We start from the raw sequence: 16,243 nt of genomic DNA on the forward strand, positions 1-16,243 counted from the left end.
CTTGTGGGTGGCCAAGGCTGGAGGATGGGGTGTGAGAGGGCTGGGGGTGGGGCATGAGGGGGTTGGAGGGTGGGGTGTGAGGGAGCTGTGGGAGTGGGGGCATGGAGGGTAGGGTGTGGATGGTCAGGGCTGGAGGGTGGGGTTTGAGAGAGCCATGAGGATGAGGGCATAGAGAGCAGGGTATGGGTCGTGGGGGAATGGGGGTGGGGCTTGGGTGGCCAGGGCTGGGGTTTGGGTGGCCGGTGGCATGGAGGGGCTGGGACGGGGCAAGCAAACGGCCTTGGGACAACCTGATCTGTAGGGCCTAACTTCGAGATTTTTTTTTCCAGATAAACCTGGGACCCACTTCACACCAGCAGCCCCTACGCCTCCAGACGGTGAGTGGGGGCCTAAGCTGAGCTGGGGAATTTGTACCTGGAGGGGCAGTGGCCACTCTTGGGGGTCGGAGGCTATTCTTGGGGTGTGTAGGGTGTGTCTGGAGGTGGGGAAGCTGGATGAGGGAGCTAGGGTCCTACTGGGAGCTCCCAGCTGAGAGGCAGTGGAAGAAGCCTGGGGCTAGAAGTCCCTTGGGCTGCGTACCTCTGGCCATGGTTGCTAACTTCTCTGGGCCTCCGCCTCCTGGTCATGAAATTGGGACCAAGTCCCTGGAACCAACAGGCTGTGAAAGGACCTCAGTGTGTGCAGACAGGGACAGGGCTAGACAGAGATGCACTGGAGGGGTGTAGCCGGGAGCCTTCAGAAGGACTGCCAGCTGTCTGGGGAGGGGCCTGGCAGGCTTGGAGTCTGTCCCTGGGACTGAGCAGACCTTGGCTGGGGCCGGGGGGTAGTGATGAAGGGGGCAGGGCTGACCCTCTTGACCAGCCTCCCTGGGGTCTGCTGTGTGTGGGTAGCTGCCATTAAGCTAATGTGGAAGAGAAGAAAGGAAGCTGTTAGTGCCACTGCAGGGATGGCAGAGGGGAGTAGGGGCAAGGGTGGGGCCAGTGGGCCCTGGGGGGCGGGGGAGGGGTTCTTGCCCCACCCCCTCCCCAGGAGCTCCCAGGTTTGCCCTCAGGATCTGCCCTCCACTGGGGCACCTTGTTAGGCAGCAAGTGGGTCCTGTACAGGAGCATAGACTTCAGGGGGATGTGGGTCTTGCCCTGGGCATGGGGGCCCTGGGCTCACCTCCCTGGGTATGCCCCTGGTTTGCATAATTAGTCGGGATCACTTCCTGGGTCTTGGGAGTGGGGAACTTGGGGCTGGCTGGGTCAGGGCTTCCCTTCCTCTGTCCCTTGGCCCAGCCAGGGGCTTCCCCTACCTCCTCTGTCACCCAGGAGGTCCCAGGCTGCAGCTGGTGCACCTCAGCTCTGGTTCCCCCACAGAACCCCTCAGGTTACCCCCACAAGCTCCTGCGGAACCCTTAGAGCTCCAAAGTTAGCCTGTAGGGAGGGACCTGTCCCCAGGGCCAGAGTTGCTTGGCCCTACTGGGGGTGCTTGTGACCTCTGGGGGCCTCTGCTTGTGGGGTGTTGCCCCCCTCCCCTGTGGGGACCACACAACATGCGACCATGGTACATGAGGAGGACACAGAGCACAGGGACCCTTACTTGGCTCAGACACTCCTTCCCTCCCACAGCCCCAGCACTAGGGGCAGGAGGGAGTGGCTCAGACAAGTCCAGTCCAGCAGGACAGTGGAGGGCAGCTGTGTTGTTGGTTCCAGATAGGGAAGCGGGGCTGTACTGGTTCCCATAGCCTGTGGGCAGGAAGCCTGGAGACTTCTAGGTTTACGATTGTGCTCAGAAGCGAGGCCACCCTCCCCTCTCCCAACACCCACAGCCTCTTCCCCCGAAGTCCCAGAGGCTGGTGGGCCTCCCCTGTCCTTTACATGTCCCCCCTCCCCACAGTGACATACAACCCCACTGCGCACATATGGACTGCTACATGCCATGGCATCACCATGTGTACCAACACACCGCACACTTGTGGCCAAGACAGGGCTGGGGCATCCTTTCCCCACCCGAGACCAGGAGGCAGTTAAATATAGCCCGCGCCAACGGGCTGGCTATAAAAAGCCACTGCTGCCTCCAGCGTCATGAGGGAGGCGTTGGCACATGGGCACATGGGAAGTGGAACTGTGAGGGCTGAGCGGCCAGGACGGGGCACCTGCAGGAGGCTGGTTTGGGGAGGCCATGGCAGGGCCCAGAGGTGAGCTCACAGCTCACAGGTGCTCAGTGTGGGCAGTGAGTAGGTGTGTGGGCCAGAGTGGCTCTGCCAGTTATACCAATGTGATCGTGTTAAGTGACCTCACTTCTGCCTCAGCTTTCTCCTCTGCAAAATGGGCATGAAGGGGCATATGCGCATGTACGTGTGTGTGTATACGGTGATACATGAGCCAATTAAGATATGCCATGTAGAACAATGCCTGGCACATGAAAAGTATGTGTTTGTGCACTTGCATGTGTGTGAATGTGTACATATGTGTTTATGTGTGCATGCGTGTGTGCGTGTTTTTGCATGCAGGTGTGTGCAGGTATGAATGTTTGCATATTTGAATGCACATGCATCTGAGTGTGCGCATGCGTTGGGGGTGCTGTCTTCTGTGTGTACCTGTCTGTGTGGTCTCTGTGCGTGCATGCACATTTTTATATTTCATCAGGAAACATGTGCTCCTGTGATCTCTAGCCCACAGGGGAGGCAGACATGTAAATGGGCAGTCATGAACAGCTCCAGCCTAGGAATGGGGAGGCTGCCTGGAGGTGGTGATTTCTGGCTAAATCTTGGGAAGGAAGAGATGCTATATGGGACAGGGGAGGGGTAGAATACTTCAGTCCAGGGCAGCACCCCCTGCACGGCCAAGGAATCTGATGCCCTAGCTGAGAGGGCGAGGAGCCGGGACCTGGTCCCCCCAGGCACCTTGGGCCCCTCTTTTCCCCTCAGCCATGTCCACTCCAGCAGCAGGTCCCTTGGAGTCCACCCCCAGGATACCACTGGGCTCCCACCGCCAGCCCCATCATCCACATAGGGGCTCCAGGCCCGGATAGCCTAGCACCTTCTGCTGCTGCCCACCTCCTGCCGCCTCCTTCTCATGCCTGGCTCGGATGCCTGGTCTGTGGCTCCCTTGTTCTTTAGAATGGCTCCTGCCTTGGACAAGCCATGCCCGGCCTCAGCCCAGGGAGGTATGCTCATCCCAAGTGGGCTGCCACCATCATAGTAGGCTTTGTTGCCAGGGCTGTCTTGGGGCAACCACCTGTGAGCAGGGTCATGGGGGGTGTGGGCAAGGAGCATACTGATTATCAGGAGCAGGTGTCCTTGGCCATGGATTTGGGTACAGGAGTAAATGTCTGGCTGGGTCTCTGTGCAGCTAGCACTGGAGCCTTGGTCGAGGGATGGTCAAGGTGACCAGAGGGAGAGACGGGCTGGAGACAGGGAAACCCAACTGGGGAGCACAGCAGTTGGCAGGGAGCCTGGGCCAGGAAGGAGGATTGGGTCGTGTGGTGACCAGGTGGCACGGTGATGGGGGAGCATAGTGACAGGGAAGGTGTGGTCACCAGGTGGTGTGTTGACCAGGAGGGCATGGTGACTGGGAAGTTGTGGTGACCAGGCAGCATGGTGACCAGAGGCCTTGGTGACCAGGAGAATGTGGTTATCAGGAGGCTTAGTGACTGAGAGGTTGTGGTGACCAAGAGAATGTGGTGACTGGGCGGAATAGTGACTAGGCGGTGTGGTGACCGGAAGGTGTGGTGACCAAGAGAATGTGGTGATCGGGCAGTGTGGTGACTGGGCAGCATGGTGACTTGGTGGTGCAGTAACCAGAGGGCGTGGTGACTGGAGAGTACGGTGACCAGCAGGGAGGTGAAGCCAAGTGGAGTGGCCAGCTGGACATCATCAGCAAGTGCCTGTTGGCTGGGTCTGGGAGGTGCCGGGGGCCTGGGAAGGAAGATTGGAGCCAGAGAAGAGAGGGCAGGTGGGAAGGCATGGAGAGGGTCAAGGGTGGACACAGTTTGAGCTTGATCTGAGCCAGGACAGAGGGGTGGTAATGAGGATAGCAGCTCTTGTCACTGTCCTAGCGGTTATTGATAGCTGACACTGCACCTAATGCTAAGGTTCTGGGCACTGTGGGCACTTTGCAGATACTGGCTCATTTCACCTCACAGTAGCCCTATAGGTAGGTCCTATTGTTTACAGATGGGGAAACCGAGGCACAATGAGGCAGTAATGACAAATGATGCAGAGCTGGGGGCAACCTGGCAGCCTTGGGCAGGAGGGGAAGGAGGACAGGAATGTGGAGGGGAGGGGCAGAGACAGAGGGTGAGAATCCTCCTCCTGCCAGTGATCCCTGGTCCATGCAAGCCCCACCCTGTGTTCACCCAGCCTGTGCCGGTGGGGGTGGGGATGCTCTGACAGACACAGCCAGCCAGCGCCTCCAGGAGGGCTGTTGCCATGGAAACAGCTAGCTCCTGGGCCTGTGCAGTCCTCCCTCCCCTGGAGATGGGGGTGGGGTGCCTCTTCTTGCCCTTTTTTCCCAAGCTGTCTGGGAGGTGATGGGTGGATGGGGAGCCACACCCTTCTCTCCATGATTTATTAATGATAATTAAACCTAATTGAACATTTATTGGATCCAGCCAGCTGTAGTCCTTTATGGGTCCACCCCACCCGCCCATAGGTGGTAGTCCAGCAGGCGCCAATACGGGCTGGGGGTCCTGGAGGACTCAGCCTGCCCCTGCCCCATCCAAGGCTTCAGTCTGTACTTGAGAGGGCCTGGTGCTCAGGCCTATGAGCTTAAATGTCTGCCTACTTTCTTTGTTTCTTACACTATTCTTTCTGGTTGCAGAGATAGCTCTTACACTCAGTAGGTTTTGCCCCCCAGCCTGGGGACCTACAGCTGGTCCCTTAACCTCAGTGAGCCCCCTTCCTCTGCCACCAGATGGGGGTCAAGAGAGGCTCAAGTTAGATTGGTGTAGAGCCATGGACAGGGCCCGGCTGTGCCAGCATATGGTCAGCTCTCAGTCCATGCCGGCTGTTGGCATCCTATGATGTTAAGTAAAATACTTAGAAAGTAAAGTGGCCCTCAAAGCCTCAGTGCTCAACTCCTGCCCCCCGAAGGTCACTGTGGATGGATTGGGTTTCGAGTGCTGAGTGCTCAGGTGGAGGCAGCAGGACCAGGGAGTTGGCAGGATGGGGGCAGTATGGGTCCAAGGGGACAGGGTTCAGGACCTTGGGGTGGGGAGGCCTGGGAAGGCTGGATGGGCAGTTTGGTGCCCTGGGAGACGTCACATCAGAGAGCCGAGCCTCAGAGGCTAATGGAGGGTGTGGACTGGGGCGGGGGAGGCACTGACTGGTGGGGTGGGGGATAGGGGATGGGAGAGAACAAGAATGGCTCTTCCCAGAAGTTTAGGGGAGGAGGGAAGAGGCAGCAGAAGCAGGGCCCACTTGGGGACAGGGCCAGGGAAGGTGCTTCCAGAGGGGAGGCACCTGAAGAAGAAGCAAAGGTGAGAAAGGAAGAATGCAGGAGGAAAGAGAGGCTTGCGGAGAGGCCAGCCAGGTCCTGAGTGTGTGCAGGAGCACTGCAGCGGGTGCATGTATGCAGGGGTGTGTGCAGAAGCACGTGCAGTGTGAGTGTGTGCCGTAGTTTATGCAGTGTGTACACACCTGTGGATAATGTGAGGCACATGTGAAGGGGAGTGGAGGTATGTACGACGTGTGTTTGGCATGCATGTGTGTGTTTTCGGCAGGTGTGTGGACATGAAAACATGGCACTGTGAGCGTAGACCCTGGCATCCGGCAGAGTTGGGCTCTGACCCTCTCTCATTCCTTCTCCAGCGTGCCGGGGAATGCTGTGTGGCTTTGGTGCCGTGTGTGAGCTGAGTGCGGAGGGCCCTGGCCCAGCCTCCTGCGTGTGCAAGAAGAGCGCCTGTCCCAGCGTGGTGGCGCCCGTGTGCGGCTCTGACGCCTCCACCTATAGCAACGAGTGCGAGCTACAGCGGGCACAGTGCACCCAGCAGCGCCGCATCCGCCTGCTCAGCCGTGGCCCCTGTGGTGAGTGAGGGGGAGCTCTGGTGAGAGGTGGAGCCAGGGGCAGGACTTGTGAGTGGGGTTTGAGCCTGGTGAGTGGGAGGTGGGGCCTAATGAGGGGCTGGCAAGGAGGCCAGGCCGGGGAGGCAGGGCCCAGTGGCAGGGTGGGGCCTGGTGCATGGGGGTAGGGCCTGGTGAGTGGGGGACTGGGGGCCAGGATGAGTGGGTGGGGCTAGTAAGGAGGGGGACAAGGGGCAGTGAGGGGTGGGGCCTGCAGAGTGGGGTGGAGTTCTGTGAAAGGGCGGGCTTGGTGAGCTGGGTCTGTGGTCAGACAGCCCGGACCCCTAACCCTCTCCATCTACAGGGTCCCGGGATCCCTGCCTCAACGTGACCTGCAGCTTTGGCAGCACCTGCACCCGCTCCGCTGATGGGCAGACGGCGGTGTGCCTGTGCCCCACCTCCTGCCCAGGGGCCTCCGAGGGCACAGTGTGTGGCAGTGATGGCACTGACTACCCCAGCGAGTGCCAGCTCCTGCGCCACGCCTGCGCCCACCAGGAGAACCTCTTTAAAAAGTTTGACGGCCCTTGCGGTGAGCGCTACTTCTGTGCCTGGTGTGTGCCTGGCACGTGCAGTCGTGGGAGCAGTGCTCTGACGTCACCTTCTGCCCACAGATCCCTGCCAGGGCACCCCTGATGACCCGAGCCGCATGTGCCGTGTGAACCCTCGCACAAGGCAGCCTGAGATGCTTCTGCGATCCGAGAGCTGCCCCCCACGGCAGGCACCTGTGTGCGGTGACGACGGTGTCACCTATGAGAACGATTGCGTGATGGGCCGCACCGGGGCCGCCCATGGCATCCTTCTCCAGAAAGTTCGCTCTGGCCAGTGCCATCCACGAGGTGGGCACAGTTGCGATGGGGGACCACAGGCCCACTTCTCCCCACCTCCGCATGCCCCATGTCCCTAGGTCCTCCCACTTCCTGCACCTGAGACTCGGCCACTTAGTGGTGTCCTCACCCCTTGACTGCAGACCAGTGCCTGGAGCCCTGCCAGTTTCATGCTGTGTGCCTGTCCCGCCGGGGTCGCCCCCGCTGTTCCTGTGACCGAGTCACTTGTGATGGCGCCTACAGGCCAGTGTGCGCCCAGGATGGGCACACCTATGACAACGAGTGCTGGCTCCACCAAGCTGAGTGCCAGCAGCAGAGTGCTATCCTTGTGAGGCACCGGGGCCCGTGTGGTGAGCACCTGCCCTGCCTGCACCCACCTGGGTCCACATCAGTCTCTGTCATCCCCCATCACACACCATCTGCATCCGAGTCACGCTCTCCCTGGGTCCTGGTTGTGGGGAGGGCTACTGGGGGCTGGGGCAGGGAGAGGCCATGAAGGGGGCACCCAGGATGCCTGGGGTGGTAAGTAGGGGATGGAGGCAGGGGTCCTTGTACAGGCCCACTCCTGCCTTTGAGTCCTCTGGTGGGTCAGTCTGTCTGTGTACCTTGTGCTGTTGCCTTGGGGTGGAGGGGTGGGTGGGAGTGGACATGACAGGACCTCGCCCTCTCAGGGAGCAGAGTCTGGGGTTGGGCTTGGAATATGTCCTGTGTGGGCTCAGGCAGGGGTGTCTCTGCCCACCACCCCTTTCTCTGTCTGTCTTTCCTGTCTTTCTCTGCATCCATTTGTCTCTTTCCTATGGGCCTTCCTCCCCTCTCGGCTCCACCTCTTATGTCTTCCAGCCGAACTACTGGCAGGAGGAGGTGCTGCGCCTGCACCCCGGAGTCCGCAGCCCGAGGTCGGCCCCTGGCGCGGCAGGGGGGAGGGGTGCTCGCTGCTGCCTGGCCTTGCAGTCCCCAGAGCAAGTTGACAGACACCCCCTCTCCCCGTGCGGCCCTGGGTGTGACTCGGGGTGTGGACTCCCCAGGCCCACAAGGGAGAGCCCCCCCATAGTGGGTGTCAGGGACTGGGGTGGGGCTGGGTGGGCCTGGCTAAGCCACTCCCTGTGGCCCTGATGGGTGGTCAGAAAGTTCCCTGTGTCTGGGGACAGCTGCCCATATCTCACGCCCAGGGCTGCGGCTGGTAATGCTTAGGTCTGTGTCCCTGTCCCTTGTTGTCTGTTGTGTTTCTGTCCCTTTCTCTGCTGTATCCTGTGCATCTGATCCCTCTCCCTGGCCCGCGCTCGTCCGCCGCCGTACCCTATCTGGGAGGGTCTGCTGTGTGGGGGAGCTATTGCCCCTAGCGAGGGGCCGGGGTCACTAAGTGCCACATCTGTCCCTAGGCCAACCCCCATCACCGTGCCTCGGGGTTCAGTGCCCATTCGGGGCAACTTGTGCTGTGAAGAACGGTGAGGCTGCGTGTGAGTGCCCGCAGGCATGCCCGGGCATCTACGACCCTGTGTGTGGCAGTGACGGCATCACGTATGGCAGCACATGCGAGCTGGCAGCCACAGCCTGCGCCCTCGGCCGAGAGACCCATGTGGCGAGAAGAGGGCCCTGTGGTCAGTGGTGGGTGGGGGGCCTGGCAGGGGTAGGCGGGGGGGCTCCTGGCCATGTGGTGATAGAGCCCCTTCCCCAGACCGCTGTGGGCAGTGCCGCTTTGGGGCCTTGTGCGAGGCGGAGACGGGGCGTTGTGTGTGCCCCTCCGAGTGTGTGGCCTTGGCCCAGCCTGTGTGTGGCTCTGATGGACGCACCTATGCCAGCGAGTGCGAGCTGCACGTGGCCGCCTGCACCCACCAGATCAGCCTTCATGTGGCTGCAGCTGGACACTGCCGTGAGTGGGCGGGGCAGCCGGGTGGTGACCCCCCTCCCAGGCCTTCTGAACTTGCTGACCCAGCTCCTTGCCCGCAGAAACCTGTGGGGACATGGTGTGCGCCTTCGGGGCTGTGTGCTCGATGGGGCAGTGCGTGTGTCCACGGTGCGAGCGCCCCCCACCTGGCCCTGTGTGCGGCAGTGATGGTGTCACCTACCATAGCGTATGCGAGCTCCGTGAGGCCTCCTGCCGGCAGCAGACACACATTGAGGAGGCTCGGGCAGGGCCCTGCGAGCTGGGTAGGCCCCAGGTCTGGGGGCTTCTAGGGAGGGTTGTGCACCCCAGCAAGGACCACATAGTGACTGTTGTTCCCACCCGGCCCACAGCCGAGTGTGGTTCAGGAGGCTCTGGCTCTGGGGAAGATGGTGAGTGTGAGCCCGAGCTGTGCCGGCAGCGTGGCGGCATCTGGGATGAGGACTCAGAGGATGGGCCATGCGTCTGTGACTTCAGCTGCCAGAGCGTTCTGCGGAACCCGGTGAGGCCTTTCCCCTGGCTTTGGGTGGCCGCAAGAAAGGGCTGCAGCTGCCTCACTAAGCTCCCCCCTCCAGGTTTGTGGCTCTGATGGGGTCACCTATGGCACCGAGTGTGAGCTGAAGAAGGCCAAGTGCGAGTCACAGCGAGAACTGTATGTTGTGGCTCAGGGAGCCTGCCGAGGTGGGTGTACGTGATGCAGGGTGTGTTCTGGGTCTCTGCACGGGCACTCACGTGGGTGTGTATACAGCTCTCCTGTGTTCCCTGTGTGTACATGCTTCAAGGTGTGTGTGAGTGAATGTTCGCACATGTGTTTTCTTGTGTGTGTGTGTACCGTTTGCACAGACACTTATTCGAGTGTGAATAGCCGTGGATATACATGTGTGCACAGGGCTGTGTCAGTGATCTTTGTGTGTTCAAAGTGCACAGGCTATTGTGTGTCCTGTGTGTACATAGCCATGTGTGTTCTGTACGCATGTGGTCGTATGTGTTCATAGTCCTATGTGTTCTGTGTACACATAGTCATGTGTGTTCTCTGTGCATATGGTTTGGTGTGTGCAGACATGGTCATATGTGTTCTGTGTGTTCTTTATGTATGTGGCCTTGTATGTTCTGTCTGCACGTGGTCCTGTGTGTGCAGACATGTCTTCCTGTGTGATGTGGGATCTTCCTCTGTCACCCTAGCCCCAAGGTGCCCAGGTTTGGTTGGGAGTTGGCATCAGGAGGTTGGGAAAAAGTTGAAGTAGGGGCCCAGGCCCCAGTTTGAACCCTGTGCTCCTTCTGTAGGCCCTACCGCTGCCCCACTGCCACCCATGGCTCCCCCACACTGCACCCAGACCCCCTACGGCTGCTGCCAGGACAATGTCACGGCTGCCCAGGGTGTAGGCCTGGCTGGCTGTCCCAGTGAGTACCCGGCCTGGCCGAACCTCGGTCCTGGGGGAATGCATGGGCATGTGGCCATGTCCTTACCTGGCCTTGCAGGTGTGTGCCAGTGCAACCCTCACGGCGCCTATGGTGGCTCCTGTGACCCAGCCTCGGGCCAGTGCTCCTGCCGCCCGGGCGTGGGGGGTATCAAGTGCGACCGCTGTGAGCCTGGCTTTTGGAACTTCCGTGGCATCGTCACTGATGGCCGGAGTGGCTGCACCCGTGAGTGACCAGGGCCAGCTGTGTACTTCATTTGTCCACCCACATCTGTGTCCTGGGCTAGAGGTCTCTGTCCCACACCTGGCAGGGGCTGGGCGGGCCCCCGCCGGCAGATGGGAACCCATTGAGGCTTGGACGTCTGGTGGCTTCTCCCCCTCACCCCAGCCTGCAGCTGTGACCCCCGGGGCGCTGTACGGGATGACTGTGAGCAGATGAGCGGGCTGTGCTCCTGTAAGCCTGGCGTGGCAGGCCCCAAGTGCGGGCAGTGTCCAGATGGCCGGGCCCTGGGTCCCACTGGCTGTGAAGCAGGTAAGGGCAAGGCCAGGCAGCAGCTGGGCGCCCTGTGATGGGGCGGGTCCTGGCATGGGGGCCGGGCTGCCTCAGCTGGCGTGGGCTCATGTATCTGTGCCCCCAGACTCTGTGGCACCTGTGACCTGTGCGGAGATGCGCTGTGAGTTTGGAGCCTCCTGCGTGGAGGAAGCTGGCTCTGCTCACTGTGTGTGCCCAACGCCCACATGTTCAGAGGCCAATGCGACCAAGGTGATGGTGGGGAGACATGGGTGACGGCAGTGGATGGAGGATAGGTATGGCCCACCTGAGCCTCCTTGCCCTGTGCCGCCTCAGGTCTGTGGGTCGGACGGCATCACCTATGGTGACGAGTGTCAGCTGAGGACCATCGCCTGCCGTCAGGGCCTGGACATCTCCGTCCAAAGCCTCGGGCCCTGCCAGGGTGAGGCCCTGCATCCACCGCCCCGATACCAGCCGGGAAGGCTTGACCCTGCCCTGACCTCCTGTCCCCTCCCCCCACCTGCTCCTCATCTGCCCCCACCCCAATTTTGCTCCTTGCAGACTCCATCACTCCCAGCACCCGCCCGACACCTGCAGCCACCGCCAAGCCTGTCATACACGGGGCACTGCCGGTCCCCCCCAGTGCCCTTCCCCTGGGTCCTAGTAGTACCCGCCATGGCCGGCCCACCCCTCAACCCTCAGTGCGACCGTGGACCACAGCCAGCATGCCCAGGACCACAGGACGGCCAGCACTGACAGTGCCCCCCACGGCCTTCTCCATGGTGGCCAGCCTGGCCACGTCAGCCTTTGGTGAATCAGGCAGCGCCGATGGCGGGAGTGGTGACGAGGACCTGAGTGGGGACCTGGAGGCCAGTGGAGCCGGCTCTGGGGGTGCGTGCAGGCGCAGGGCACGGGTGGGCAGGACCCCCAGGGCATCCCCGGGGCGTGGCTGACACTGTGTTGCCCCAGGACTTGAGCTTCCCGAAGGTGGTGATGCTGTGACTCCAGGACCACCCATCGAGAGGGCTTCCTGCTATAACTCGCCTCTGGGCTGCTGCTCAGATGGGACAACGGCCTCGCTGGACGCGGAGGGCTCCAACTGCCCAGGTAAGTAGATGGCCCTGGGGCTGGGGAGATGGGCAAGACCCCAGAGAGTGGCCTGGGCGTGGCCAGTCCACGTCTGCTGATGGTCTTCTGGCTTTTGCACGTGTGTGGTGTCGGCCTCTGCACACATGTGTGCATGGTCTCAGCCTCCACACGTGTGTTCGCCTAAGACCTGTGGCTAACAATGTCTCTCTCGTCGTCAGCCAGCCTGGGCTGTTGCCCCGAGGAGTCTGTGTGGTAACTGACGCCAGCCCCCCACTAGGGGTCCCCACTAACCTCATCACCATCTGACTAACCTCCACTTGCCCCTGCCTCAGCGTGGCTTGCAGTCCACCATGCCCAAAGCCGGCCAGGAGGCCAGGCAGGTGCTGGGCAGGGCCTCACTGCCCTCTCCTCTGCAGCCACCAAGGCGTTCCAGGGTGTGCTGGAGCTTGAGGAGGTTGAGGGACAGGAACTCTTCTATACACCTGAGATGGCCGACCCCAAGTCAGAGCTGTTTGGGGAGATGGCGCGGAGCATTGAGAGTGCGGTGAGGACGGGCATGGGGTGGGGTGCAAGTCCCAGGACAGAGGACGGTCCCAGAAAAGTGTTGGGGGGTGGGAGATGCAGCAGGACAGCCTGGGGACAGATCTCAGCCAGGCTTGGGCACCCCCAAGAGCCCTGCACCCCCTCCCTGCCCACAGTTGGATGACCTGTTCCGGAACTCGGATGTCAAGAAAGACTTCCGGAGCGTGCGCCTGCAGGACCTGGGGCCTGGCATCTTAGTCCGTGCCATCGTGGAAGCCCACTTTGACCCCAGTGAGCGCCTGTGTCCCCAGGTCCCTCCCTGGAGGTAGTGGGGCTCTGCACCCACTCTGCTGTGCTTAGCGCTCCTCTTCCCCAGCCACAACCTTCAGGGCAGCTGACGTGGGACGGGCCTTGCTCAGGCAGATCCAGGCATCCCGCCGCAGGTCCTTGGTGGTGAAACGGCCGCTGCAGGAACATATGCGTTTCATGGACTTCGGTGAGTGCTGCCAGGCCCACCCCCTTTCTACCCATGTCTCCCAGCTCTGCATCCACCCTACCCATGCCCTTGTAAACCACCTTTCCTCCTCAGACTGGTTTCCTGCATTCTTCACCCCGGGAGCCACCACTGCCATGGCCGGAGCCACTACTGCTGCCCACCCGCCCTCTGCCTCTGTGACCCCCCGAACCCTCTACCCTACTCACACCAGCCGGCCCCTCAGCAGAACCACAGCACCCCCTACCACCCGCCGGGCCTCCACTGCTGCTCCAAGCCGCGTGCCCGGACGCCGACCCCTGCTCCCAGGCACCCCATGGCCCCCACAGCCCTGTGACTCACAGCCCTGCCTTCACGGCGGGACCTGCCAGGACCAGGATGCCGGCCAGGCTTTCAGCTGCAGCTGCCCCGCAGGCAGGGGTGGCACTGTCTGTGAGACGGGTAGGAGAGTGAATTGGGAACATAGGGGAGTGGGTCAGGGCTAAGCATGGGGGGACAAGCTGAGTGGAGGGTGGTTGCAGGGCTGGGGACCGGGAGGGGCAGAGTCGGGGATGTGCAGGTTGGGTTTCTCTGTCCTTCCCTGGCCTGACTCTCCCCACTGCCCCACAGTGCTGCGGCCTGTAGTGCCAGCCTTCAGGGGCCACTCCTTCCTGGCCTTCCCCACACTGCGTGCCTACCACACACTGCGCCTGGCACTTGAGTTCCGGACTCTGGAGCCACAGGGGCTGCTGCTCTATAATGGCAATGCCCGTGGCAAGGATTTCCTGGCACTGACTCTGCTGGGGGGCCGCGTGCAGCTCAGGTGGGCGGGACAGGGCTGGGAAGGGGCCATGGTTGAACAGAAGCACCCTGGGCCGGGGGGGCTGGGGTGGGGTGAGGAGGAGGGAGGTTGGGGGGACCAGGTGGCCATCCAGAGCACCATCCCATGTTCCCCCAGGTTTGACACTGGCTCTGGACCTGCCATACTGACCAGCTTGGTGCCCATTGAGCCAGGCCCCTGGCACCGCCTGGAGTTGTCACGGCACTGGCGTCAAGGGACACTGTCAGTGGATGGCGAGACCCCTGTACTTGGTGAAAGCCCTAGTGGCACTGATGGCCTCAACCTGGACACAGACCTCTTTGTGGGTGGCGTCCCCGAGGACCAGGCCACTGTGTGAGCACCAGGGGGGTGGCCCTGAACCCTCACCCCTGACCCCTGACCCTTTCTAATGGGCTTGTGGGCAGTATCCAAGAGGCCCAGGCTACCCTTTGGATAGCAAAGGGGTGGGGGATTGGGTGTGGAGGATGCTGTGACCCTGACCTTGACCTTGATCCCTGGCCATTGATCCTGATCCTGTCCTATCTGTGGGTGGCTTCCCTGAGGACCAGGTTGCTGGGTGACCACTGAGGAGGGGCTGGCCTGGCCCTGACCATCAGTCCTGACCCTTGACCCTCAACCCCACCTCCTGATTCTGTCCTGTTTGTGGGATCGGCCACCTTGTGAGCACCAAGGAGGAGTGGGGGTATGGAATGGAGGCAGCCTTGACCCTGACGCCTGATCCCGGCTTATTGTGGGATGTGTGGGTTGAAGCTGGCTATAGGAAAGGACACCTCTGAATTCTAGCCTCTGACCTCTGACCTCTTCCCTGACTGTAGGGTGTTAGAGCGGACCTCAGTCAGCACTGGCCTTCAGGGTTGCATCCGCCTACTGGACATCAACAACCAGCAGCTGGAGCTGAGTAGTCAGGGGCCTGCAGCCCGCAGTGTTGGTGTGGGCGAGTGTGGGGATGACCCCTGCCTGCCCAACCCCTGTCATGGCGACGCCCCATGCCAGGCCCTGGATACTGACATGTTTCTCTGCCAGTGCCCACCCAAACGCTTCGGTGAGGATGGTGTGGGGTGCTGGGAGTCTGAGGCGGGGGCTCAAGCCTTATGAAACCCGTTCCATCTCTTCCAGGCCCAACTTGCGCCGATGAAAAGAGCCCCTGTTTGCCCAACCCCTGCCACGGGGCGGCCCCCTGCCGCATCCTGCCTGGGGATGGGGCCAAGTGCGAGTGCCCCCCGGGACGTGAGGGCGCCCTCTGCCAGACAGGTGAGGGCCACAGGGGTGAGTGGGAATCAAAGGTCAGAAGTTAGGCTCGAGGGTTCGCATTTGAGTTAGAGGTAGACTTCAGGTTTGGGTTCAGATTTGAGTCAGGGTTGGAGTTCCAAGTTCTAATCTGGGCTAGAATTAGGTTTTTGAGATAGGTTGGCACAAGATCGCAAGGTGGGTAGGGGATTGTGGGGGCAGGCAACAGGAGTCGGGGCCCTGGTACTGTGTGACCCTGTCTCCTGCCCTCCACAGCCTCAGAGCGGGATGATTCCTGGCCCTTTCTGGCTGACTTCAACGGCTTCTCCTACCTGGAGCTGAAAGGCCTCCACACCTTTGAGCGCGACCTGGGGTCAGTGGGCCAGGGAGCGGGGGAGGGGAAGCAGCCAATGGGTTCAGCCATGGAGGGAATGGCAAGAGGAGTCTGTGTGACCCTGCGTGACCCCAGGGAGAAGATGACGCTGGAGGTAGTCTTCCTGGCCCGTGGCCCCAACGGCCTGATCCTCTACAATGGGCAGAAGACGGACGGCCGGGGGGACTTTGTGTCTCTGGCACTACACGGCCGCCACCTGGAGTTCCGATATGACCTGGGCAAGGGGGCAGCGGTCATCAGGTGAGCAGCTGCAGGGACACTGGGGTGGGTGGCAGGCAGGCAGGGGCAGGACCTGCTCACGATACTCTCTCCCCACTAGGAGCAAGGAGCCAGTGGCCCTGAGCACCTGGACCCGGGTCTTGCTGGAGCGCAGTGGCCGCAAGGGTGCCCTGCGTGTTGGTGATGGGCCCCGAGTGCTGGGGGAGTCCCCGGTGAGTCCCCGCACCTCCACTTCTGGCCCCTCCTGTCGGGCGTGCGCAGCCCCGCCCTGCCGGCTCTCACTGAACTGTTTTCTCTCTCCCTGTCTGTGCCCTGCCTGGTCTGTCTGTCCGTCCGTCTCTCTCTCTGCTCCCTGCTCTCTGGCTCTTGCTCTGCAACCCCCACCCCGCTCTTCGGATCTCAGAAATCCCGCAAGGTACCGTCTGCTGCCTCCTCCTCCCTAGAGTAGCCCCCACCCCACTAAGGAGCCCGGCGGCGGCTGTTCCTATGACTAACTTGCCTCCCAGACAGGCGGGCTGGGCGCGTGGCAGGAAGGCGGTGCCCTGGGCAGGCTCACCTGGCCCAGCGTCCCTGTCCTTGCCCGATGGGTGGGCCCCACAGGCCCCTCACCCAGTGCCTCCCCTAGGTGCCGCACACGGTCCTCAACCTGAAGGAGCCACTCTACATTGGGGGTGCCCCTGACTTCAGCAAGCTGGCCCGGGCCGCTGCTGTGTCCACAGGCTTTGACGGCGCCATCCAGATGGTACCTGGGGGGCAGGGCCTGTGGGGAGTACTTTGCAGGGGGGAAGCCTATCCCAG

General features: G+C 61.7%; 1 protein-coding gene across 2 annotated transcripts in view; it reads left to right on the forward strand.

Annotated features, from left to right (window-relative positions):
* Positions 1-16,243, forward strand: part of AGRN (agrin) — a 35,846-nt gene that overhangs the window by 15,527 nt on the left and 4,076 nt on the right. The window contains exons 3-31 of one of the 2 annotated variants that reach the window (XM_049877568.1): positions 330-377; positions 5,795-6,010; positions 6,351-6,575; positions 6,658-6,882; positions 7,014-7,220; positions 8,250-8,468; positions 8,546-8,740; positions 8,818-9,018; positions 9,106-9,254; positions 9,328-9,433; positions 10,037-10,153; positions 10,232-10,396; positions 10,559-10,702; positions 10,809-10,933; positions 11,018-11,123; positions 11,384-11,572; positions 11,651-11,788; positions 12,187-12,314; positions 12,469-12,583; positions 12,669-12,788; positions 12,882-13,226; positions 13,395-13,587; positions 13,723-13,938; positions 14,421-14,647; positions 14,722-14,856; positions 15,109-15,205; positions 15,302-15,466; positions 15,546-15,657; positions 16,071-16,187. In XM_049877568.1, coding sequence (XP_049733525.1) covers positions 330-377; positions 5,795-6,010; positions 6,351-6,575; positions 6,658-6,882; positions 7,014-7,220; positions 8,250-8,468; positions 8,546-8,740; positions 8,818-9,018; positions 9,106-9,254; positions 9,328-9,433; positions 10,037-10,153; positions 10,232-10,396; positions 10,559-10,702; positions 10,809-10,933; positions 11,018-11,123; positions 11,384-11,572; positions 11,651-11,788; positions 12,187-12,314; positions 12,469-12,583; positions 12,669-12,788; positions 12,882-13,226; positions 13,395-13,587; positions 13,723-13,938; positions 14,421-14,647; positions 14,722-14,856; positions 15,109-15,205; positions 15,302-15,466; positions 15,546-15,657; positions 16,071-16,187 — 4,745 coding nt within the window. Of the gene's footprint in view, positions 1-329; positions 378-5,794; positions 6,011-6,350; positions 6,576-6,657; positions 6,883-7,013; positions 7,221-8,249; positions 8,469-8,545; positions 8,741-8,817; positions 9,019-9,105; positions 9,255-9,327; positions 9,434-10,036; positions 10,154-10,231; positions 10,397-10,558; positions 10,703-10,808; positions 10,934-11,017; positions 11,124-11,242; positions 11,573-11,650; positions 11,789-12,186; positions 12,315-12,468; positions 12,584-12,668; positions 12,789-12,881; positions 13,227-13,394; positions 13,588-13,722; positions 13,939-14,420; positions 14,648-14,721; positions 14,857-15,108; positions 15,206-15,301; positions 15,467-15,545; positions 15,658-16,070; positions 16,188-16,243 lie in introns of both variants that reach the window. The other variant, XM_049877567.1, reaches the window with a different exon arrangement.

Source organism: Elephas maximus, chromosome 3, assembly GCF_024166365.1.
Source record: "Elephas maximus indicus isolate mEleMax1 chromosome 3, mEleMax1 primary haplotype, whole genome shotgun sequence".
Classification (NCBI taxonomy): Eukaryota; Metazoa; Chordata; class Mammalia; order Proboscidea; family Elephantidae; genus Elephas; species Elephas maximus.